Source organism: Gymnogyps californianus, chromosome 14, assembly GCF_018139145.2.
Source record: "Gymnogyps californianus isolate 813 chromosome 14, ASM1813914v2, whole genome shotgun sequence".
NCBI lineage: Eukaryota > Metazoa > Chordata > Aves > Accipitriformes > Cathartidae > Gymnogyps > Gymnogyps californianus.
This window is the reverse complement of record NC_059484.1, coordinates 2214771-2239144: the sequence shown is the minus strand read 5'-3', so window position 1 is coordinate 2239144 and position 24374 is coordinate 2214771. Positions and strand designations below refer to the sequence as shown.

General features: G+C 41.0%; 1 protein-coding gene across 2 annotated transcripts in view; it reads left to right on the top strand.

Moving 5' to 3' along the window:
- Window positions 1-24374, top strand: part of CTNNA1 (catenin alpha 1) — a 120672-nt gene that overhangs the window by 13475 nt on the left and 82823 nt on the right. For both annotated transcript variants that reach the window (XM_050905200.1, XM_050905201.1), the window contains exons 2-7: window positions 3562-3668; window positions 5953-6148; window positions 13010-13176; window positions 13974-14093; window positions 16138-16404; window positions 19079-19282. In XM_050905200.1, coding sequence (XP_050761157.1) covers window positions 3564-3668; window positions 5953-6148; window positions 13010-13176; window positions 13974-14093; window positions 16138-16404; window positions 19079-19282 — 1059 coding nt within the window. In that variant the 5' untranslated portion in view covers window positions 3562-3563. The remainder of the gene's footprint in view (window positions 1-3561; window positions 3669-5952; window positions 6149-13009; window positions 13177-13973; window positions 14094-16137; window positions 16405-19078; window positions 19283-24374) is intronic.

Genomic DNA, 24374 nt, shown 5'->3' with positions numbered 1-24374 from the left:
GCTTTGCCAATGGTGCCAGCTCCTCTCGCCATCGCCGGTTCCACTCGCAGCGGTATCTGTGGTGGCACGATGAACCAGATGGGGATCTCTGCCCACCCTGCAAAAATGGATTTCTTTCCCTCCAGCCAAATCAGTTCTTCCCCATCTGGTTAATCGTTCAGCCGTGGGGAGAGCTGTGCCAGTACAGAGGGGGTGTGATGTGAAGACGGGAATGAGTTCCTAGAGGGGTGTGGGAGGGTGAACGTTGGCTTTTAAGCAGCTTTCCTGCTGCTTATGAAACCACAGGCTGGGCAAGCGCAACTCCTTGTGTAGCGGTGTCTTTCTATATATTCCAGCACTTGAGATTCATCGTCGCTCACTCTCTTCTGCTGTGTGGTCCGTGCTGCTTTGTCCTTGAAATTCCTGCTTCGAGTGCATACGCTGCTGTATGTCCTGTGCATGGTAGGTCTGTGGCACGGAGAACCTGTTTCCATATCGGCTGGGTCGTCCCAGCTGTCTGAAGCCAGTGCTACACTGGCCTGCGGTTGGGTCTGTCTTCCAGAGGATGTCCTCTTTCTTCATGAGATGTTACAGTTATTGCAGTCATCGTGGGAATTTTGTGCTCTTGAAGAGCCAACAATTAAGCGCTCTGCTACAATATCGTCTGACTTGGTTTACTACGTGTTACCATATTTGAATTCAGTGAGGCAAGAGCTTGAGCAGTCACAGGGACAAGACAGGTTCCAGAGAATTAGTGTTCTCGTGGCCGGAGTGCAGCCCTGCTCTAAGGTAGCCCTGGCAGTTGTCCTTTTATCCCCTAAACCCACCCCATTCACCCATGGGTTTGTAAGCTATAGCCTGTTCCTGTATTCTTCACAAGTATTTAATTGAATAAATATTTCCTGCAATGTACAAATGATATTCAAGTCACTGTTGCCAGACAGTGTATTTGATATCAAGCTATGCTTTTTAGATAAATTTCAATAACATTCATACTAAGTGGTTTTATAGACCATTACTTTTGGCCAATTCATGAACTATCATACTAACGTGTTTTCAGATGAATTGCCTTCGTTATCCCACTAATACAATTAATGAATCTTCTCATGGTTATTTCGTCCTGCACTTTGTTTCTGTGAGAGGCATAACAGCATTAAATATATAGAAACAGCTTTTACCTGGAAACCTAGTGGACTTTCCAGAGCCCTGGGTATGTTTCTCAGAAACCATAAAGGCTTTCAGCATATTTTTCTTGGCTTCTTACGTAGGAAGCATTCACACCAAGCTAATCAGGAGAGAATAAAACAGTGAAATTCCTTGTTGAAGGTAGGATGTTGGGGGGGGGGGGGGGGGTTGTGCACGTGAAGGGCTTTTCACAACCAGCCTGTGCCAGCATCTGCGCCTCTGGGCCATGGCACAAGCCAGTGCAAAGCTGGACCAGCAAAAACAAAAAAAGGGGATGATAGGGAGAGAAGAATGGAGAGTGAGCTCACAGGCTTACTGATAAGTGTCAGAGGTAGGGTGAGGAAGAAGAGGTGGCCATCCTCCACCCTCCTGCAGCAGCAGGGAGGTGGCAGCTCACCAGGTGTCTCTGGAGCTGCAGCCTGGCATGCCTTCTGCTGTGGGAGCTGGGACCCTTCATCTGCACCTTCAAGCTTTTTGATTTAAAACCGTCAGAAATGTTATATGTATGCTAGCGTGGATCAGCTTCTTTCTATTCTTTAAGCTTTCAGCTTTTTAAGGTTTCTTTCTCTCCAGCAGTGTGGGCACTTGGAGCGTGGGTGTAAGTGGAAAGCTGAATGCAGGTTAGGTGAATATTCCTGCCTTGCACCTTGCAAAGTTGTACTTCAGTGTATGACAGTGTGTAGGCTTTTCAGGGCAAAGATGTGTTTTCAGTAGCGTAGCGAATACTTAATCTATTGTATCGTGTCCGTGGTGTGGGAAAGCCTATGTCATGTCTCGGGATCAGCCTGCCATGAAGGTGCTGTTGACTGAAGCCAGGTGAGCCTAAGCCCTGACTTCTTTACGCCCTCTCAAGCTGAGCTTCTCGAGTGCCTGAGAGATTTTATTCTTCAATGGGAAACAAGCAGCCACGTCTCTGCTGTTTCTGCATGTTTAACTGTCAGTGTCGGTATAAAACGGTTAGTTGTTGGTATGTGTCATAAACATAGTTGGTTACCAAAATTAGTGCCTTGCCTCCTGCTTCTTAAAAATAATGGGACGTTGTGCTCGTCTGGCAGCTCGGGGACATCTGGTGCTGTCAGAGCAATCTGTCTGCTGAGATGCTGTGCAGACAATGCCCTGTCCAGAGTAAGATTTAAAAATATCGGCTAATAAGCTTTTGAAACAACTTCAACAGTAGGTGCTTAGGAAAAGGGGTGGAAGGAGGCTTTAGAAATATATTTCTCTTCCTGACTTTTTTTAAAAATATAAAGTTACAAATGTGGGTTTAGTCTAATCTTGACTTTTGAGGGCAACTCAAAGCAGGAAGAGCTGGAATCTATTAAGTCTAAAGTGGTATGAACTGGTTTTATGGACCTGTAAATACTTTAAATCCATTTTTTAGTGAAATTCTGGTTATTCCTTTGTTGTGCTGTACAGCATCACAGTGTTAGTCTAGTGATCTGTTGTAGTTCATTATTTTATTTTTTTTTAGACTACTGGTTTCAGAAGCAGAGCTATTTTAGTAGTTTTACTAAACTTTTTCCATAATCGTATTTGCTGTTCCACTGAGATGTTGGTGTAAAACTGTAACGGGAAGGAATGGCTCAGTGACAGCTTTTAACAGATCTCTTCATGCAAATCTGCTTTTCCCTCCTATGTAAATGTTAAGGGGAAGCATAGTAGATATGTAAGCTGTTAAATATGAACCAACTGGATTTTCTGGCTTTATAAGGCTTATATTCACTATTTTACCTTTGTACTTCCAACAGGTGAATTGGATGAACGGCTAGGTTGAATGAGTTGAGTTAGAACCTGGCTCCTGGTTTGACAAAGCATTTGGGGTAGTGACTCATAGTGGAGCTGAGAAAGCTGACAGCTTTCTGGTGCTGTTGAAGTTGAGGTGTTCCCTTCTGCTCCCCCAAGACCTTGGGCTGTGTCTCAGAGCTGGTCCGGGAGCACAGGACAGCTGACCCTGGGGGGAGGCAGCAGAAATCAGGAAGGGGTTATTTGCTTAGCGTCCAGCTTTGTGGGTAGTGCCCCCATTACCTGTGAGGTCCATTTTCGTTGCTTGGGGACCACTGATGAGTAGACCAAACGTTGCCTGTCTTGTTATTGCTCTGATAAAATACTGTGGCTTTTGGATAGGTCTTGGTGTGATTTTTGTGTGTGTGTTTTTTGTTTTTATTTTCTGACCAGAACATGCAGGTAATGTCTGTATATCATCATAACAAGCAATTTTTTTAAACTATCACCAGTTGAATGAAAACTGGTATTTCCGGGGACAGTATAACCTTAACTTACACCGAATGGCCATGTTGTGTGTTTAATAGCCTGTGTTTTAATTTATTTTTAGAACACGTTCCAACAGCATTAATAAAAAAAAAAAATTGTATTCATATAGCTCTTTTCTTCTTCTAGAAATGACTGCTGTTACTGCAGGCAACGTTAACTTCAAATGGGACCCCAAAAGCTTGGAGATAAGAACACTGGCGGTTGAAAGACTACTTGAGCCTCTTGTTACACAGGTAGGAAGAAAAAACGGGGCAAAAAAACCCTTCATAAGGATGATTACCTGTTTTGATGTATTATTTCAATTAAGTAACTTTCAAAGCTTAGATTTCAGAAGTAAAAACACTGCAAAACTAAAGATGGAAAAAACTGTGCAAGTAATTTCTTTGTTCAGTTTTATTGTAACAGAGTTATTGGGCATGAGTCTAGAAAGACTGTGCTTCTTCAGCACCTGATAAGACAAAGTATTTCAATTAGAAGTGCAGAAATGCATGTTAGTAACTAATGTTCCATTGCTGCTGTGCTGTTTCTCACCTGTGTTTTGGGTGGTATGCTGCTTATTTGTTGAGTCTTTTAAAAGCTGTGCTATGTATCATTTAGAAACTGCTATTCAGGAATGACAAAGTCCCTCGCAACAAAGCCATTAGTGCTTGCCAGAAGTAGGGTCTTGTAAGTTTTTTTTTCTTTGAGATTACCTGTGTTTAGAGTTCCCTTTGGAAGGAGGTTCAGGTAAATGGTAAAATGTGTGGTGGGGGCTGTTTGCAACCTGTCTAGAACAGCCTTGTGTTACAGATTACTGACCCCTCCTAATCGAGTTCTACCCAAGAAGTATGCTTTTTTGGCATTTGTTACTGTTTCAGTATATCTTTTACAAGATATGCATGCTTTCGTTTAATTTCTGTCAATGCTTTATGCTGGATTTGTGAATAAAAGCTTATTTCTGCATGGTGTGTATTGCCCAGTGAAATGCACTGAAGAATATAGGAAAGCTGGAGTCAGTCTTGTAGATGTAAGCTATGCATATCAGGCATTTTGAAGATTCTTGGAAGAAACTTTCTAGGAGGCCTGGAAGAGAAGGTGCACTGGAGACAGTTAACTCATCTTCATTAGCATTGTTTTCCTGAAATATGAAATTTTTAAAATGACAGTATGAACTGGACGCAACTCCTGCTAAGGACAAACTGCAATGATCAGGTTCTGTTTCCAGTATTAACATCCCTTTAACTGCGAAGCTGCTGTCCGTACCTGCCATTTTTTCCCTCCAGATATTCACATGGGTAGCTGGATGATCTACTATATAGCTTTTTAGCCGGAGTTACCGATGGAGACTTTCCTTAAGAGAAATTGTCCTAATTTGGCAAACTTAACTGAGCAAACTTATTTATAGGACCTTTTTGTCCAAGTTCAGTGTCTGTAACTTATTCCTCAAGTAGCACAATAGGCTGTACTGGCAATCCCAAATTTTGTGAATGATGTGACTAGCAAAATACACAGAGGAAAGTAGAGTAAGTTGCTGTATTGCAGCTTGTTCTTTATTTGTAGTAGATGATGAACTGAGACTACCCCATACCAATGCTCCCCATCAGCCGACAGCTATATTCCCAACCGATGGCTTTCCCTCTCTGAATCAACCTACTGAGAAGATGGATTCAGCTCTGAGGACCTTCATGTCAGCAGTCCTTGGGCTTTCCAGAGTAGTAATATTTTTAGTGTTGTAATTTAATGTCCCTCTGAAGTAGCTTTGTATGCATTTTCCTAGACTTAACAAAAAGAAGGGGGCGGGGGGGGGGGGGGAGGCAAATGGAAAAGTGTGCATGGATTTTGTGACATCTATCTGTGTTTGATTGAAGGAGATGGATCCTGAGCTAACGGAGTACCTGGTGGTCATCTGGCCGCTGGTGACCAGCTGCTAGCAGGGTTTCAGTCTGAAACATAAAACTTGGAAATATTTGTGGATTGCAGGAGGATTGTGAGACTTCAGTTTTGGTTGTTTTAGGGAAATAATGAGCTCTAGGAAGTCCTTTTGCTCTGCTTTTAGTCCATTGGCTGTAGTACTGTTTTGGACTGAAAAGATACTGTGTTGCTAGATTTCTGTAGATAATGGCTTCAACCTTGTTTGGCGTCTTTTGTGCCTGGAGAGCTATCCCAAACTAATTATTCCCAACTTGGTTTCTTTTTATGTGGTGCCAAATAGCTCTGGCCTGTTACTGAGGTTGCAGTTTATCAAAAATACAAATAGATCTCGATTCTTAAAATCAAATTTTCAGGTCTGCTGCTGATAAGAAAAATCTCTAAGCAGTTTGGCTGAATTTATAACGTTAACCTAAGGAATCAAGAAGCATGGTAATGTTTAAAGAGATGTGAAAAACGCTTGTTTGTGAGTTTAACCTTTGGAGCTGGCAATAGTGCAGGTTTAGCAATATACTGTCTAGAAAAAATACAAATGGCCTTGTTGTCAAATTGATAAAATTCTAATTTGTATCATGTTTTTTTGTTTTCTCCCCTCCATCTATGCCTTAGGTAACAACACTGGTTAACACTAGCAACAAGGGCCCCTCTAATAAAAAGCGAGGGCGTTCTAAAAAGGCCCATGTTTTGGCTGCTTCAGTTGAACAAGCAACAGAGAATTTCCTGGAGAAAGGAGACAAAATTGCGAAAGAGAGCCAGTTCCTTAAAGAGGAGCTGGTAGCGGCTGTGGAAGATGTTCGTAAGCAAGGTAAGAGCTATGCATCCAATAGCTTGTAAAACTATGGGTTTTCAGAGTAAGTAGAACTGTTCCTGTTTCTCTTTTGCTGTTATTCCTAATGACTCTGCACCTCTCCACTTGCATAGATCGTTGGCTTGTCTTGCTGGCTTCCTTGAGGAATAATATGAACTGGCCAGATCTGGAAATGGGATGTCTCAAGTAGAGACTGAGAAGAGAAGCAGAAGGGCTGATTATTTGAAGAGCATTTAAAACTCCAGTTTAGGCTAAAAGAGTGAACTCCCCCTGCCCCACTCTGCCTATAAATGTTACAGAACTATGTCTCAAATATGTCAATAACTTCTTCAATATTTGAACGTGTACAAAACAGCATTGTAGGAGGAAGAGCTGAGTGTTAACTTGACAGAGCTGGGTGTCTCCAATATGCAAAATGTAAACAGCAACAAACAGAATGTGAGGACCTTGATTAAATATTCCAGGCTTCCTCCCCCACACTAGTGTTGATTTTTATAATTTTCTTTTTTACTTTCTTGAAGAAGACCTGCAAGAAAAGCCTATGGAGCTGGCTTACTCTAAAATTTGCACTAGTAAATATTGTTGCTCATAAATAATTTATCATTCTTCCAGTCATGAGCCTTTTCTATGCTTCGGTGAAACCCAGTCAGCTGGTATTAATGGTGACGGCTGCTGCTGCAAAAAAAGGAAAACTCATTAGCATTAATTACTTGTTTGTAGCTGAAGTTGCACAGTGATGAAATATTAGTTGAAAATGGTTCTAAGTTCTGGACGAGCGGGGCTGACAGACCAAAGAAAGATCAACGTAAGAAGGCTGCAATGTAAGGGGCTAATTGAGTTGGCTTGAGTTAAATTATTAACAACAACAAACAGCAGCAAGAGAGACCCCTTTGTCTTGAGGCCTTTAATTCTTGGTGCTTGCTTGATTGCTGCTCAGAATTGAGAGTCAGAGTTCATCTGTGAGTACCTTCAAATGACTCTTAGTGGTATTAGTGAGCGAGGGAGCTGTACTCAGTCCTCGGGATTGAGAAGTTCCATTAGCTGAATTGTAGTTGCCTGTTACAGTGAGAAGCTGGTGGGAAGGAGAGACTGATAAAAAAACCTTCAGGATGACCCTTTCACTTGTTTCTTGGCATCTGCTTGATTTTGAGACTACACATAGACTTGATGCCAAAACCTCCCTGCTCTGTTGATCTTTGACAGAGGAGGTGGAGTTCATAGCTGAGAGGTGCTGGAGTGAAGTAACTTCCCATCTTCATGTCATTTCACTTCTTCCTCCCTTTTTGCTGTTTGCAGCTTGTGTGAAATCTGGTGCATAGAGAGGATACCTGTATCTTTTCTGAAGCTGAGCGGACGATGATTAGACTTGAGTGATTCGCCTGAATACGACTGGTGCCCACCACCGCTTGTGGGGCTGCAGTTGCAGCAGGGCTGGGCTGCTGGAGCAGCACAACCAGTGATAAAAGCCTGGGCCCTGTTGTGGTGCCAGTGTTCGGTCAGGTTTAGCAGAGCAGCTCTTTGTAAGGAAATTAAAAAACAAACAAACAAACCTTTGAGGAAATTAGAAGCAAATGGTGAAAAATGAGATACAACAGAGGGAAGGCTTATTGCTGCCAATGCCCAGGGGAGGACTGCAGTTCTCAGTAGTGCTGATAACAGCAAAGAGATACAAACTCTCAATGTATATGTTTATATACAGTCTGTGCACTTCAGAAGTGTTTCCAGTATTGTGGTAGACCAGTTGAATTCATGAACTGGAGAAGTGAGGGAAGTGTAATACAAACCGTGTGTGTGTGCTCAGCAAAACTTCCAGGTGTTGGGGCCTTTCTGCCTTTTGCAATGGGGGGTAAAAGTGGAGAGGAGAATCTGCGTGTCTTGGTCAGCAGTGGGGTGATCATGAACTGGCAGCATCTGTGTGTCTGACAGCAGCGGTGGGATTATAGATGTACAGCACAATTTGTCTTCAGCAGAAGACAGGAAAATAGAATTAATAATGCCTCTATTTAGAGTAGGGAGTGGTTTAGTTGCCATAATAAAAAAAGATGAATGAATGTAGACAGAGGTTATGAAGATGATTAGGACAATAGATAACTTGTCTCATCAGAGAAAATTAAAAAATTTTTTTTAGCCTAGCAAGAAGAAGATTAAGAGGGTACACGATTTTAGTGAGTATGCTTGTTCATAAAATCGCATTTGTTGGGGGTAAAAACAAATAAGTGAAAAGAGCTATTTAGAATGAATGATAGTGTGGCTACGTACTAAATCAATACAAGTGGATCTTCAAAGTCTTCCTGATTTTACAATGGAAGAATAAATTACAAGTTGCTTTAAGTATTAAACAAGTTCATGAAATATCCTAAAATGAGATTCCTGGCCCTCTAAAGCTTTAGACTTTTGACTTCTTTTAAAGCAGTGAAACTTCTTAAAATTTTGAACAGAATAATGGAGACAAAGAATGAAAGTGTTTTTCAGAATAGATCCTGCTGTGGTTATAGAAAAGACTTAGTACTGGGGAAATGTCTGATGTGAACGTCTCAGATTTCAGCATCCTTACAGCGATTGTTACATGAATTTCTGCCCTTGGAGTTTTGCTGGGTAATAGAATGGGCAAGACCAATATTGCCCCGTCTTATTCCCCCCGCTCTAAGCTCTTTAGGGTTTTACCTTCTTATGAAGCATTAAAGACTTATTGTACATTGAAGTGGTCAGCTTTGCTGCTGCTGTTGGGAGGTGTTTTGGAACTGAACCAGTTTCTCACCCAGGTACTTGGCACTGAGACAGGTTGCAAACTCCAGGGTCAAGAAAGAAATTTCTTTTGGGTCAGGCTGACCAGGCTATTCCTGTTTTCCTGGCGTACTGATGACCATGGTTCACTGCCTTTATATATCTATATGCTAGTGTGAGGATCCAGGGTATTAGCTATGCTCTTACTGTTGTGTTTCTTCCTATGGTAATTTTACATAAAAGACTAAAAATTAAAGCTTAAAATTAAAAAGCTTAAGCCTGTGCATAGGGTTTGAAGTAAGAGAATGGGTGAATGGTCTTGTGAATCCTGTGGACTTTGATCATGTTTCATGGTTGCAAATGCAGGGGAGTGAACCTACTGATTCAGCGTGATGTCTTTCCACCCTGTGTTTCTGAGTGAGGCTTTCTCCAAAACTGAAGAGTGAGGCAAATTATGAAAGGGTAAAATGTTTTTTCAGCTGTGCTTCACACAAGATGCACGGCTTAAGGATTTCCAAGGAACAGAAGGAGGCCAGTTGCAGAATAACTTGAAATTAAACACTGAATTCTTCTTGGAAAACTCAACGTTTAAAATTATGTTGTGACCAGTTAGCTTAATTTCTTGGAAGGGTGCAAGTTGTTCTCAGTTGTTTTCCTGCAAGGAAAATGTTTTAGGAGTGTACCACTTGTATTAGAAGTAATCTTCCAGCCAAGGACTCGAGATCTCTGAAAAGCCGTAACCTAAGGGAGCTCTGAGACGGTTCTTGGCAAACTGTAGGAGTGTTGTAGGCAGTATATGGATTTAATTGAAGACAAGATTAAGGAATTAACAGAAGCTTTTGTTGCCGTGAGTATCACCTCCCATGTTGATGTGGCAAAAGGAGATATGGGGCCTTGTCCTTTATTGTAGAAAGCCAGGGCAGCCTGTTGTGACACTCATGGTGGACACTGAAGGTGGCATCAGTGTTAAGATAGGACTTCAGGATCCAGAATAGTAGAGTCTTGAAACTCTGATTTCATGCTTGCCTTCATTTGGTGGGGAATAGGCAACCTCTAGGGAACTGTGATAGGGTGTTACGAGCAGGTAGAGGTACGGCCTGATGGCATGCTTTGTATTTCTAGTATTGCCAGCAAGGCAGCCTGGGGATGGGCTTTGAACTGTAAGGTGCTGAAGGGTACAAGGTGTGTGTGGGCACGAATTTCTAGCTTGGGGAAGAAAGCATCAGTGCCTATGTGTATCCTAGGTCTTCCCTGCCTTGCCTTGCCTGTCTTCTCTGCTGCTTTCCCGTTCCGTCAGTGTTTGTATAAAGCGCTCTCTGTCATGGTCATCGTGTACCGCGCTGCTGAGGAGGATTAATAGTGCTGTCTGAAAGTGCTGTCAGACCCTGTGGGCATGGTGGGAATGAGACTAGAAAATGGTAATTTTCTTTTGATGGACTAAAATCTTACTATTTCTGAAATGGGCTTTGTTCCATTAGATTTAATTGAATTCTTAGTGCTTTATTGACAAGATCATAGTATGGCTACCGTTGCCTCTTCTTTTCTCGACTGTTTTATTATCTTTCACTTGTAATATCTAGTGAAAATCTAAGGCTATATTGGAAAAACAGATTACTCATATAAGAATTCATACCAGCTGTATAATCTGAGTCTCATAGTCTGACTCTTCTGCAGTGTATTTCTTTTAACTCTTGAAATCCTACTTTCAAACATGCTGTGTTACCTCTGGTTCAAATTTGAAAATAAGAAGGTTATGCTGGATCCAATTTGAACTGCTAACGCGCACACATAATGCAGTAACGGCATACTTAGGCCAGGGCAGAGTTCCCTCTTACCCTTTGAATCTAGCTAAAATAACTACCGCATCTTGCTTTTTCTTTGTAGAAGAAGTCTGAAAGCCAGCTTTCTTTAGTTTGCAGAAAAATACATATATGCAACAACTTTTAAATATAATCTTCCTTTTAATTCTGGGAAGCTGGTTATCTTTTGACACCCTGACAAGCTGTTTGAAACTTACTAAATCTTTTGAAGTCTCTCGTTAAAATAAAAAGGAATAGCATTTTATTTCAGGACTGGCTTGTAAGGTTGCAATTTAAGAGATGGGTAGAGGATAATTTTGGTTTTCAACCTTGTTAGCAATTTCTGAGATTCAGATGAAGTGAGTGGCCACCTCTCTTAAGTTGTTTTAAATAGGAAATGAAAACAACATTCTTCTCTTTTGGGAGTTGGAAATGCTGGGAATTTTACATATAAGTAAATAAGGGAGGAAATATTTGTAGTGAATTTTGGTTCTGGCATATATCCTTAAATCCTGAGATTGTTAATAGATTTCATACTTGTGGTGGTGACATTAATTTCACTATTAGCCTCTTCCAGAAGGAGTAAAGAAAAGGTCATGTCAGCTATGTAGGGGTTTTATAATCTCATGGTTGGTTGCAGTTTTTCAGCATTGGAGATGCATCGTCTTTCACCCATCTGGAAATCTGAGGCTCTTAACCCTTGTTAAAATAATGAGTTGTGTTCCTCAAAAAGTTCGGTAAGGGACAGCTTTAGATTGATATTTATAACTGGTCTGTACTTGGACAGAAGCTTTTTTCATATGTCACAGTACTGAAGTAGCATATTTTTTATCTTAAAATGTTGCATACCACTCTTCGTTTGTATTATTTAAGATGATGGAAGGGTGTTACATAGGAGAGAGCATTTGAACAAAATTGAATATTTTGATGTAGTTGCTTGGACAGGCTGGCAGCTGTGTTTGGGCTGTATGTAGCTATGGAGGTGTAGAGTGCTTGGGTGCTAGAAAGCCTTCCAGGGCAAGATGTTAATTGCTTGATGGTAAGTATGTGGATGGTTAACCCCAGACTCTCCAGTTGTAGGTGTTTTTGAGTAGTTAAAATAGTAGTTTAAAAACAAAAAGTTGTTAAAATAAAATTGAAGCACTGCCCATACTGGGGATACGCTGCACTGATTGCCTAGCTGTGGGAGCAGGCAAGCCCTTGGCAGGATCATGCCACTGCATCATCTTGAGGTTTCAGTGCAAATCTCGCCCAGCCCCATTTGGTAGTGGGCTCGATGGGAGTCACTGTCAGCTTTCAGTTGTGAAGCACTATTTGAGGTTCTTGCCTTCTTATCTGAGACATGCTATTTTTGTTTGGCGTTTGGCCATATGGACACTTTTTCATACAGGTTTGGGAAGCCTCTGACACAGCAGTTAGTTATAACGCAGTTCACCTGCTTTCCAGTCATCTCCAGCTGCCCGCAAATCTTTGGCCTTGAGTACCTAGCGTTTTCTAAACTAAATCCTAGCTGTTAACCAAATGTTTCTGAAATGCAAAGAGATCCAAGAATAATAATGCGGATTCCAAAACTTGCTGCTGTGTAGGAACTGTGGTACTGGAAGCAAAATGCTGCCCCAGAAAGGGGGAGGGAGAAATCCAAAATTTACTCCTCTGACTATATGCAGACATTACTTTTATGCTTTCCGAATGCCTTCTGGAGGAATTTCTCTAGCTGTGTAAAGTGGCCTTTGCTTTTCATAGTTAACCAATTGCAGTTACCATCTGAAACCCAAATTCTTCCTCCTGCACCAGATGCAAACCCACAGGCTATGAAACATTGAAGCGTTTTACTAAGCGGTGCCTGGCTTTGAATGCAAACCGGGCATATCCAGCCAGGTCATCGCTCTGAGTTGTTTACAGTCCCGTGAGCTGTGGTGTTTCCTTGTGTGTTTACAGTACTTTCTGCTCCTTTCTGCTTAACTCCTACACACAAATCAAAGCTTTTGCTTAAGCTTTGAAAGCATTGTAGTTTGTGAAATAACTGCAGTCTGCATGTAATAGCAAAGGTGTACTCAATTTGCCTCTCCAGAGGATTCTGGTGTGTTAAAACACCTGTACAATTGGAAATAAAGGACCAAAGTGTTATTTCCTAGCCCTTCCTCCGTGCAGAAGCCTCTCTACCCTGATGCCATGTGGTAACCATACTTAGAGGTAGCTACATGCAGTCTTAATTGCTGGCTGTCTTTAAGCAAACGCATTTTGTTCTCAAGACTTAGGTTGCCCAGGAATCCTTACAGCCCCTTAAGAAATGCTGTGTGATGTTAAAGTCAGACCATCTTCTCCCCTTGTGCAGGTGACTTGATGAAGAGCGCTTCGGGGGAGTTTGCAGATGACCCCTGCTCCTCTGTGAAACGAGGGAACATGGTCCGAGCGGCACGTGCCCTCCTCTCTGCCGTTACTCGACTGTTGATTTTGGCTGACATGGCAGATGTCTACAAGCTGCTTGTTCAACTTAAAGTAGTAAGTGAAGTTCTTTGCTGTGATTCACTTTGCTGTGCCTGGCACGCCAGGCATGCTCTGTCAAGTGGCTTTGTTTCATGCATGTGTGCTGACCCCGGTGTGTGCACTGTCAGCAGCTCACTTCTGGAGCAGGGAGGTTTTTGGAGTTTTTCCTCTGAGCAAAATGTGGGCAATGGGTGTTTGTCACTTGTTTTTACACTCATTGTCAGTAGCTTTTGACATTGTGTTGTACTTTATTCTGAACTCTTAGTATTGAAACTAAATGCACTATGATCTGCAACTGCAGGTGATAACCAGCTTTTTTCATCTTAAAGAAAGAATTTGGCTTTCTTACAACCAGTACTCCCTTGTAGCTACTCGGGATGAGTAGCTTCAGTAGATTAAATAAAATGAATGTGGAATACTTGAGGAGGCCTTTTCTTCCCACGAGCAGGAGGGTGGGTGGGTGGTTTGTACAGAATTTGAAATGAAATGAGATTCGATACTGGGCCTGCTTTTGCGGCAGGGCTTTGAGGACTCTCCTCGTGCCCTTTGACGGCCACTGCCACAGCTCTGCCAGGGCCCTGGGCTCCTTCATACTCTTTCAGATGCGTGTACTTGGCTTTCTGTGGTAGCTGGTGACTATGAGGTAGTAGCTAAGCCTTGAGTAGTATTAGCCTTTGAAGTACCTCTCCCTAAAAAATAAAAGGAGGCAGAGGAAGATTGCTTTCTCTGTCTGCTATGAAGTACATTCTGAATTACTTCCTGAACTGTGGACTGTATTACTTGGAAAAATATGTGAATATATATTCTCTTAGGTGGAAGAAGGTATCTTGAAACTAAGAAATGCTGGCACGGAGCAGGATTTGGGTATCCAGTACAAAGCCCTCAAACCAGAAGTGGACAAGCTTAACATAATGGCAGCCAAAAGACAACAGGTATAGTGATGGCAGCTCTTTCTTCTGTATATTATTTCTTCTTTTTCTTTGTCAAAATAAGAAAATAAGGCAGCCTTGCTGCTCTTGGGCAGTACCCGTTGCTGCTACTACTTTTTTTACTGTTTTGGTGGTGTTTTTTTTTTACTTTTATTGCTGAGTACTTTGTGCTGCACTCCGCCATGTTTAGGAGATTTCAGCTTGTCTGGTAAGCAGAAAGTCTACTCAGCTGTAGTGTACTGCTTCTGATGGAATTTGTTCAGTGGCATTTGTTTATGTTAATACTTTAGTACCTTAATGAAATGCTGCTTCCCAAGACTTGCACTTCCCATTTTGAAGCAGTGCAGGTGTGGGTAAGGAAGGAAAATTGAGATGTGAGTTGGTGCCTGGTGCACTCACCACTAGACCACACTGCTTTTGTGGTTGACACAGATGGACTGGACGTGTCCATTTAAACAGGGAACAAAAGTCACGGCTGGGCACAGAATTACAACTCTTCCTGAGAAAGTGAGTGACGATGCTGGTTAGTCTTGCACTGAAATGCCCGTTTGAGAAGGGGTTTAAAATCCTGTTATGTGTATGTTCTGTGTTTGGATAGCTTGTGCTTAACCTTAAATTGTGTGTAAAATTTGTTTTGTTCAACAGCACTGTTGTGACTCATTCTTGTGTAGGTAAGTTTTCAAAAGAAAGCAGAGGTGTGGGCAGTCCCATTTGTCAGAAATAGCATAATTCTTGTAGAGCACTCTTTGTTTGTTCTGCTGATATCTACAAACCAAAACTGCTTATGCACCTCTGACACTGCTTGGTTTTTTGCACAGATTCATCTTTGAAAATAAACTGGGTACAGTCTGAAATGGATTGCCAGTTGGTTATGTATCTAAAATCTGATTGCAGTAAATGGGAGTAGGGTTGTGGTGGCAATGCAATAAATGTTCTTAAACTGCTTTGTGATGGATTGTTCCACACTATGGGAAGTGGTTGTACTAAATCTGTAAATCTGTAAGCCTGCTTGGCGTGCCCTCCCTGCTTAGTGTATATCTTACAGAGGTCGCATATTACCCATTCATTTTGAAGAGTCTGTCAGATCTTTTTTTTCCTTTTCTCAGTAAGGCAGTCCTCTTCTTCATTTTCATCACCTCTTCGTTAGATTTAAGAGGTAACTGTAAAATTATGATACTGCTAATAACTGTGTTTGTTCTTCCTTTTATAAACTTACTGCTTGTGCTGGATGCTGAAGCTTTATCTAATCATAGTGCTTCTATTCCAAAACAGAGGTGATAGTGCTTTAGAGAATTGCAGCAGTGAGTGTTTGGGAAAAGACGTATGGACTTGCTCACTAATCTTAAATTAGCAGTAATTACAGTCATTGGATTAATTTCATCTCATTGGAGATGAACAAGAAGTTGAATGAGATGATATACTTGTTCTTCTAAAATTAAGTACCTGAGTCTCTTGAGGAGAGTAAAATCCATCTAGGTGTGATTAAAGAAAACATTCTGGTTGTGAGTCTTGGAGTTTAAAGAACATCTTGCTTCTCATGTGCAAGCGCAAGACAAGATTGCAGGGGAAGCCTCTTGTTTGTTTGATAGTTAAAAATTAGCTTGGTACTTAAGTTATCTAAAAATGTAAGGTATTCTGTTTTGAGGATTCAGGTTTCTTTGTGATTTTTTTTAGATGTAATGCAAAGTGGAAGGAATGGGGAGAAAAATATGTGCTCGCAACTTCCGTGTCCTGATTTGCAGATGTTACCAGCTTTCAAAATGCGGGTCCTCTACTGTGGAGAGGAACAAAAATCCAACCTCAGATATTGAATTGTGGAGTTGTGAATTGCCCTACAGTACTTTTTTTTTTTTTGGTCTTTATGAAGCTGTTGTGTTTTGAAATTAGTTGAGCTGTTAAGAATAGGGATACTCAATCAGAAGACAGTTAGATTTGAGCATCCTAGGCAAAGAACCTGACTGTCTTTTGAAGATGGAGGGAGGAAGTGTATGGATGTTAAATGTAGGGAATGTTCTCAAATGCTTTTTTCCTTTAATTTTCCTAATAGGAATTGAAAGATGTGGGTCACCGTGATCAAATGGCGGCAGCCAGAGGAATTCTGCAGAAGAATGTTCCCATTCTTTATACAGCATCCCAGGCCTGTCTGCAGCACCCTGATGTAGCTGCTTACAAAGCTAACAGGGACTTGATCTACAAACAGCTTCAGCAGGCGGTCACGGGCATCTCAAACGCAGCTCAAGCAACTGCATCAGATGATGCTGCCCAGCAGCAGGGTGGAGGTGGAGAGCTGGCTTATGCCCTGAACAACTTTGATGTAAGTTTTGAACCCTTTATGTAAAAAAAAAAAAAAAAAAAAAAAAAAAAAAAAAGTGGTAACTCCAACTCTTGTGTTAGTTCACCTGATTTACTAGCAACAGCTTGCTTTTATTTATATTGCCTGAAAGATCATTTTCTACTGAAATACAGCAAGTCCCAGGTAAAGTAGGCTTTTATTTTTTAAAAAGTCTTTCCGAACTAGGATTGATGGAATATAGAAAGTTATATATGCGGTTCTTGATGATTGAAGGCTGTCAAGTTAAACTAGCTCTGAAATAGCAGTTAGCCTACTGCTACATTAGACGTAGGCCCTTGGTTTATTTGAAATTGATTATTTCATAATATATTTATGTAATGTATTCTTGTAGGTGACAGAAATGACTTATTAAAAGTGAATAATGTATTTGGAATTGCCCAAACTACCTGTTGAGAGGAACATGAAGTGGGAAGTTTAATACGGTTGGGAATGAAGTCATTTCACACTGATGTGTTGTACTGATCTGTCATATTCTTTATCTTGCATTCAGTAAGTTACTGAGGATAGCCATGCATTTTTACTGAGAATGCTTTCCTTTTGAAGCCAGTATTCTGTGTCTACCACTGATTCAGCCTCTGAATTTTAAACACCTTGGCACTTACCTCTAAAACTTTATTTAATGTTGCAAAGCCATCACTCAAAAGGTGTTTAATACTTTTGTTTTTTCCAGATATTGCTCACCTTCTCCTTTTTGCTCTTAACCACTCTTGTTCCTCTCCTACATTACTTTCTCTGCCATGTTTCTTTTACCAGGATAAAGTACTATTTGAGTTCTCCATGTGCCCATTGTGAAGCCTTTCTATGTGATCTCTTGAGTAACAAGAGGATGTCATGGTTGTCTTGATCTTTGTGACTGATTTCAGTTTTAAGTCTGCTTTTCTTAAATTCCATCAGTTGTACCTTCAGCTACGTAAGTCTTAAGAGTGTGTCTCAGGTTAGCACCCAAGGGATCGCAGGTTTGAGCAGGTGTCTGTGGGAGGGGAAGGCAGGTCCTGTAACAGCACACAATGTTAAGGACTGGCTTGGGTACATAGAATTGAAGAAGCAATTCAGTTCAGGTTCGTGGATTGGCTAATCTAGCTCAAACCATTTAATGTGATTTCTGATATATGGCCATATTTTACTATATGAACTCTCTAATATATGGCCAGAGACTTTGAGTGTTGCCGTTCACATGGAGCTTTTGAGCTTTTAGTTCTGCTTTGAGGTGCTCTAATAGCAGCGGGGCTTGTTCAGCAGGCCAGCTTCAATGTGCGTTGTGTGCGATAGCTTTGTCGTCTCATTCCTGCCAAAGCAGACTGACAAAACAAATGTGTTCAGGTTCTTGGCAGATGTTATCACTGCACTTCATTTCCTGCTAACGTTTGAGTATTATTGCGCTCTTGCAACAGAGGCTTTGCATACATATGCCCCCAGATACTCCAGTGTTTTTACTGTGATGGTAAAATATTAAATGGCTACCAGAAGATAACAAGATAATCACTGTCTCTGTTTTTGATGGTGTAGTTCTGGAGTTGTAGCGTACTGCCATTGTATTATCCACACGGCTAAAAGTTTAAGGAGAAATGAGGAGCATGTTGGAGAACACGTGCCATGTTCTAATCCTGCTGCGAAGGCTACGTGGTTACTCCCTAGGGAGATGAAATGTGCTGGCTGGCGGGAGAAGTAGTGGTTGTGACATTGCTGTTGAAGTTAGCTGGCATACAAAGTGATTGCAAAAACTCCCATTTCAAAAAACTTTGGGGCTTCTTTTATAAAAAGTTAGCAACATCCTCCCCTCCTGTCCCCGTAGTGGGAAGAAAACCTACCCAAACCCTAAACAAACCACCAAACCTTGAAATGGCCAAATACTTTTTCCTTAATAAATTGCAAACCTGTTTAAATAAGTCACCTGAAAGTACTCAGAAGGTGATAAATACTGCACTGCTCCTTCCTGGTAAGCTTCTGTGGGTGGTGGTATTGGCCCCTTGAAAAGCAGATACATCAGTACTGCTGTTTCAGCCTTAAGTCTCTCAGTATGAGCTGTGCTTACTAATACTCTGTCAAGATAAATCTGTGATAGTTTTCTGCCATGAAGAAATTGATTTCTGTGCTGTTTGAAACATTTGTGTTGCTGTTTCACTCTGAGAATTTTTGAGAATGCTGTTGTATTTACCTGCATAATGGTGAAGAGAAGAAAGACTGGATAAACTAGGACAACAGAGCACTATATATAGGGCTAATTTTGGACGTTTGTTTTCCTTGTTTTTGTGTTCATGATGGGATAATTATATCTGACAAGTTAACTAGTGAAGGCATGTCCAGATTGACATGTAGTTAAGAAGAGTTCTGTATTTCGAACCTTATTTGTGCTGGCACATTTGATTTTTGCCATTCGTGTAATGAGGCTTCCTGTGGCCAAGTTTTGTTTAGCTGTCAAAGCAGCACAAGAAATGACTAGCAATGTAATCTGCTGGGGAACCTTTTAGTAATTTTACAAAACTACTCATGAAAATCATCCTCAGTGCCAAAATTGTGTGGTGTTTGCCTTTTGTGCCTGATCAGGGGTTTGCTGTAAGTGTTGGTTGTCTTGATGACTTAACAGTAACTTACTGCTTGATCTGATTACTAATTTCTAAAACCTTTATTTTACTAGAAACAAATTATTGTGGATCCATCGACCTTCAGTGAAGAACGTTTTAGGCCTTCCCTGGAAGAGCGCCTGGAGAGCATCATTAGTGGAGCAGCCCTAATGGCTGATTCATCCTGCACACGTGATGACCGACGGGAACGTATAGTTGCTGAGTGTAATGCAGTGCGACAGGCCTTGCAGGATCTACTTTCAGAATACATGGGGAACGTGAGTATCTTCTGTTCAGTTTGTGTGGTTTTTAACTCCATGTGATTATCTAAAATGTGGAATCGAAGCTGGTTTGTTCTGTTCCCAAACAGAATTTGAACAGTAACCAGTAGTCCTGAAAGGTTTGTCAGGAGGCAGGATCAAACATACTTAAATCATCAATGATACTTATCTTAAAATTGATCTCTAGTCTTCCAAGCAGCTATTATCATCATAACGTGTTAACCCTTCGGCACTGTTCTTATTTTATGACTGTTAACATTGGTTTGTATAGAAATTCAATAGAATTCGTCTGTTTTTGCGCCTCGGTTTACATAAGGTAACTTGGCTTATGGAAAAAGTAGTACTTCTGTTGAAGCTTGGAAAGTATAACTGTCATCTTTTTAGCTAAAGGCATAGATTCTCAGAATCAAGTTAATTGCTGTTGCTGCTCGGTTTGAGTAGAGGTGATGTACGAAGTTAAATACTTAGTAAGAAATCCTGAGAACAGTTTGGTGTAAATATTGGACTCTGAGCATTTTTTTTTCCAGTGTTCAGGTATTTAATGTGCACACAGTATTTGAAGCCTGAGAGTGTTTCTGCGGTTGGAGTAAGTGTCATGTCATGCGGATGAGCTTCTGTGTTTGAAGGCATCATGATATAATATTGGGCTTCCCTGCCCTCCATTGTCTCTTTGTTCTTATCCTGGTGGGTTTTAATCTGAATAGCTCTTGTTATGTTGAGAGACTGGGATATCACAAGACTTAGATTAGGGCTAGCCTTTAAACTTAAATACTGTTAAAGTTGATTTCAGAAATAAAGTTGCAGAAATGGCAACAACTTAAGCAAAGTACGTAGCTTGTAGCACTGTGGCAAGTACAATTGGCTGAAGAAATCTTAATGGGGTGAGGCAAAGTCTTATGCTTTTGAGCATGTTTGAGGTGAAACTTAGTTCAGAGATACCTTTTTTTAGACAGCAGAATTTGTTTAGGAACATTGCTGTGTTGTGTACCTTACCTTCAAATCTTTTGGTGAAAACTACTTCAGTGTAGAGTAAAACTGGTCCAAAGGCTGCCATGTGCGGATTAGGGTGGTATAATTTGGAAAACAGATGCAGTGTGTGGTAGAGAGAAAGTAAAACAAGGATTTCTGCTTACCAAAGGCAAGGACAAAGTAATTGAACAAAACTGAAAGCCAAGTCTTATACAGCCTGCGGGCTGAGCTAGGTACTTCATGTCGTCTGTCTTAATTGCTTGTGAAAGTAGCTTGTGCTCAGCATTGACATTATATAGAACTTAAGACTGCAGCTGGGAAGCAAGCCGCTAAGTTGTGCCATTTAAAATTCCTTTCAGAGCAGGGTGTTTTATTAGTATATGATGCATCTGTAATAATCCCTCAAACAAATGTGCTGCTGGATTGGATGAAGCCCTATCGGCATGATTCACAATAAAACATCCACCAAATGCTAATTAAAAATGTGGGAGAGGTAAATGCTGGGTCTTGCACATGAGAGTTGGTGGCATTTCTCCCATTGAAAGTTGGTCAATACCTGTGTAAGATTGCAGAACTTTGACTTCCTTTCGCAGAAATGCCTATCCTCCTCCTCGGCTGTGTACTGTTGTCTCTGATATGCAAGTTAAAGTAATCACGCTGAGATGGAAAGAATATATTCCCTCTGTTATCTCTTTTAACACATTGTGAAATTAGTGGAGCGTACTGAATTTTTTAAAGTCACTGCTATGTTATGATTGTAGACAGTGTAGTTGGGGAGATGAGATTAGAAATTCAGTGAAATGGAGTGGAAAAAGCAATTGATAAATTATGGTGAAAATGTGGGATGGTGTGTAAAAATCCATACTGAGGGTAGAAAAAAAAACCCTCAATGATTAAGCTGAAGAATGAATAATACTTGGGAATCTAAACAGTGAAAAAGGTTTGATACATCTACAGGAAGAGTAGGGATGTGCTGACTTAAAGTAGTGGTAGAGGAAATGTCATATCATGTATATGTATGATATACCCACAGCTACAGTACCCAGCCATCTCCTGTTGTGCTTTTCTCCAGTCTGCCTTTGAAGAAGGAAATGAATCGGGCATTAAATCCGTTAATTGTACAGCACTTGCAGTGCATCATAAATCCCATCTGAGTGCTAGAATAGGAGGTATTTATTGGCCAAGTGCAAAAATTCAGAGAGAAGATTGGATGAGGAATGCACTGGAAAGGTTGAAGCACAGGAATGTCTTGAGGCAGATTCCCTTTTAGTTTTAAATGCCTTCTGTTTTAGTGACTTCCTCTAGCTTTTGGGTTTTCTTTCAGATCTCTGGCAATAAAAAGGCTGTTTCCTAGATAGTTTATAACTCAAAGTTTAATGTTTTGGACCCATAGTTTAACTGTCTCTCTAGGCCTGTCCCCAAAGGTCTGTAAGTCTGCAAGCGTTGCAGGCTGTTATGATGTGTGGCAGAAATTTCGATCTGAATAACAGTGTTCAGTAATAAACTGAATTGTAGGATCTCTTGACGCCTGCTGCATCTGCTGGATCTGCTGGCATGGTGATGAAGCCTGCGATTATGCCCCTAAAAGAAGGGCAAGATCTGTAACAAACTACTGAACAAGCAAAAGTTTGCATCCCCTTTTCTTAGGTGTGCATTTTATTTCCTTTTCCATCTAGCACTTGGTCAGACTAAATTTTGTACATCAAGGCCAGTATCCTGTCTTGACAGTGGTCAGTAGTGGATCCTACAAGGAGGAGGACAGTAACAAGGGAGGTGTGTAGTTTTACTTACCCAAAGTATCCTCCAAGTGCTAGCACTCTGCAGCTCAGATAGTTTCAGAGCTAGCATTGCTGCCTGCATTTAATGGCTCTTGATGGACTTTTCCCCAATGAATCTGTATAGTTTCTTTCTGAACCCTTATAAACCTTACAGCATCCATAATCTTCATTAACAAGGAGTTCTCCTGCTTAAATAGGTGCTGTGTGAAGAAACATGTCCCTTTGTTTTGAAGCAGAACAACCTTCTGCCTGTTCTGTTGGATGTTTCCTCCATCTCATTTAGGAAAAGACCCTGAGCAGTTACTCCTTGCTCATCCTTTTCTATGCCACTTATGTTGTTTCAGAGCCATATCATGTAGGAGGTTTTGGTCTTATCTTCCCCAGAATGAAGTGTCCTAGTTTTTATTAGGTGCTTGCCATAAACCAGATATTCAACACCTCCTCTCAGCTTTGGCTGTGCCCTCATTATCAAACAGCATGGTGGATTAGGATGGGATTTTGTAGAGTGAATTAGGACTTGATGCCTGTGCTTATCTGCATTTCATAGAAGTTTGCATCAGCTGATTTTAGCCTACTCCTGTGGACTGGGTGCTAGTGAGCACTTGCTGTGGCAGTGGCTGTCTCCTTGTTTAGTTTCACTCAGAGAATCCAGCTCATGTGGCCGAGGAGAATCACAGTGTGGTAAGCAGCAGTGATAGGGAGATGAGTTTCAAAAGTGCACTTCTGATCTGAGCCAAAATGCTGGTGTAGACACATTCCGCAATCTCCTCCTGTGCCTTGTCTGGATCTTCAGATTGCCTTTGAGATTTGGGGACCAGAACTGCATTTGCTGTTCAGGATTCAGGCAGTGTCATGGTATCTTCTGGTTTTGTTCTTTAGTCCTGTACTAATAATGCCTAACACTTGATTTGCGTTCTGATAGCTGCTGAGCACTGAGGTGGTATCTTGATGAAACGGCTACCATCAAGATTTAGCTTCTCGGTCATAGTGGTAGGAGTCTGTTTCTGTGAATGTTGAGTTAGATGGTCCTTCCCTTGTGCATCACTTATTACCTATGTCCACTGAACTTCATCTGCCATTTTATTACCCAGCCTCTTGGTTTATAAGCCACACTCCTTACAATGCCAGCTGTTCATCCCTTAATTGTAGCATCTGATTCTCTAGCTTTTTCCCCTCATCTTCCACTTCGCGTAGGGAGAGCTGGTTTCCATTATGGCTTTTGTTCACTTCTCACGATTCCAACAGAAAATAGTTTTCCTTTTTCAAATTGCATTGCAGATCCCTCCTGGATTGAAATAGCAAACACGGATATTTATATGTGTTTGATTTTTATTACTTGGAGTAAGCTTCATTCTTACTGCTAGTGCTGAATGGCAGAGCAAGAATGGGAAGGCCTAAAAAAATTCAGTATTGATTCTGACTAGTGTTGTAAAAGCGGAGTAGTCCAAGGTCTTGGATCTGGGATCAACTGCCTGGAATGCAATGAATTGACATCAGTCGTAGCTAAATTGGTAATATAACTAATTGATGGCAAGATCCAGATCTTTTGTGTGATCTGTTGCAGTCAGGCATTCTTGGTGTGTATTTTAATTAATAAAATGAAGAAAATTTCAAAGCATATTTGAGTTTAGTTGGACATCGATACCAGACTTAGGCAGGGGAAGAGGACAGAACAAAGCATCTACTTGAATGATGTTCAAGATCAATAGTACACCAATGAAGAAGTTAGTAAGAAAGCTAGGATCCTGAGTGCAGTGATATAATAAAATACAACAGAAACAATCTTTTGTGTCTAACTCCATAACCTTGTGTGGGTAGACATTGACTGGTTGCAGTTTGGTCCAAATAAAAACTATGAAGCAGAATTTTTTTGACACTACTACCAATTTATCCCAGTGTTGCCTGGGATACTGCCACACTAGCAGCTGGTGTGATACCTCTCCCAGTGTAGAGAGGAGGTACAATTCTTGTCAACATCTCTGCTTTTCTGTACTGTACTAGTCAACTCTGCCTCAAATTCATATGTATAGTTTTCATTGCAGTTACATTATCTAAACTACTTAAAGTGAATACATAGAAGAGAACAGTGGGCTGATAGAGCTGAAATATTTCTGCATTTCTGAGAAGCTGGTGTGTAGAATGGAGAGGAAAGAAAATGTGCCTACAGACACAAAAATCCACAAACTTTAAGTGGTGACAGGGTATGTGCTCTGTGCTGTAATTCTCCATGGGTGTTACTAGCACAGAACTTTGGCAGCTTGCCTTGATTTTTAGCTGCTGTGTTAAATATGGTAAACATAGGACATCGTGGTTTTTGAGGTTGAGGTTTTGAAGTTGGGGTT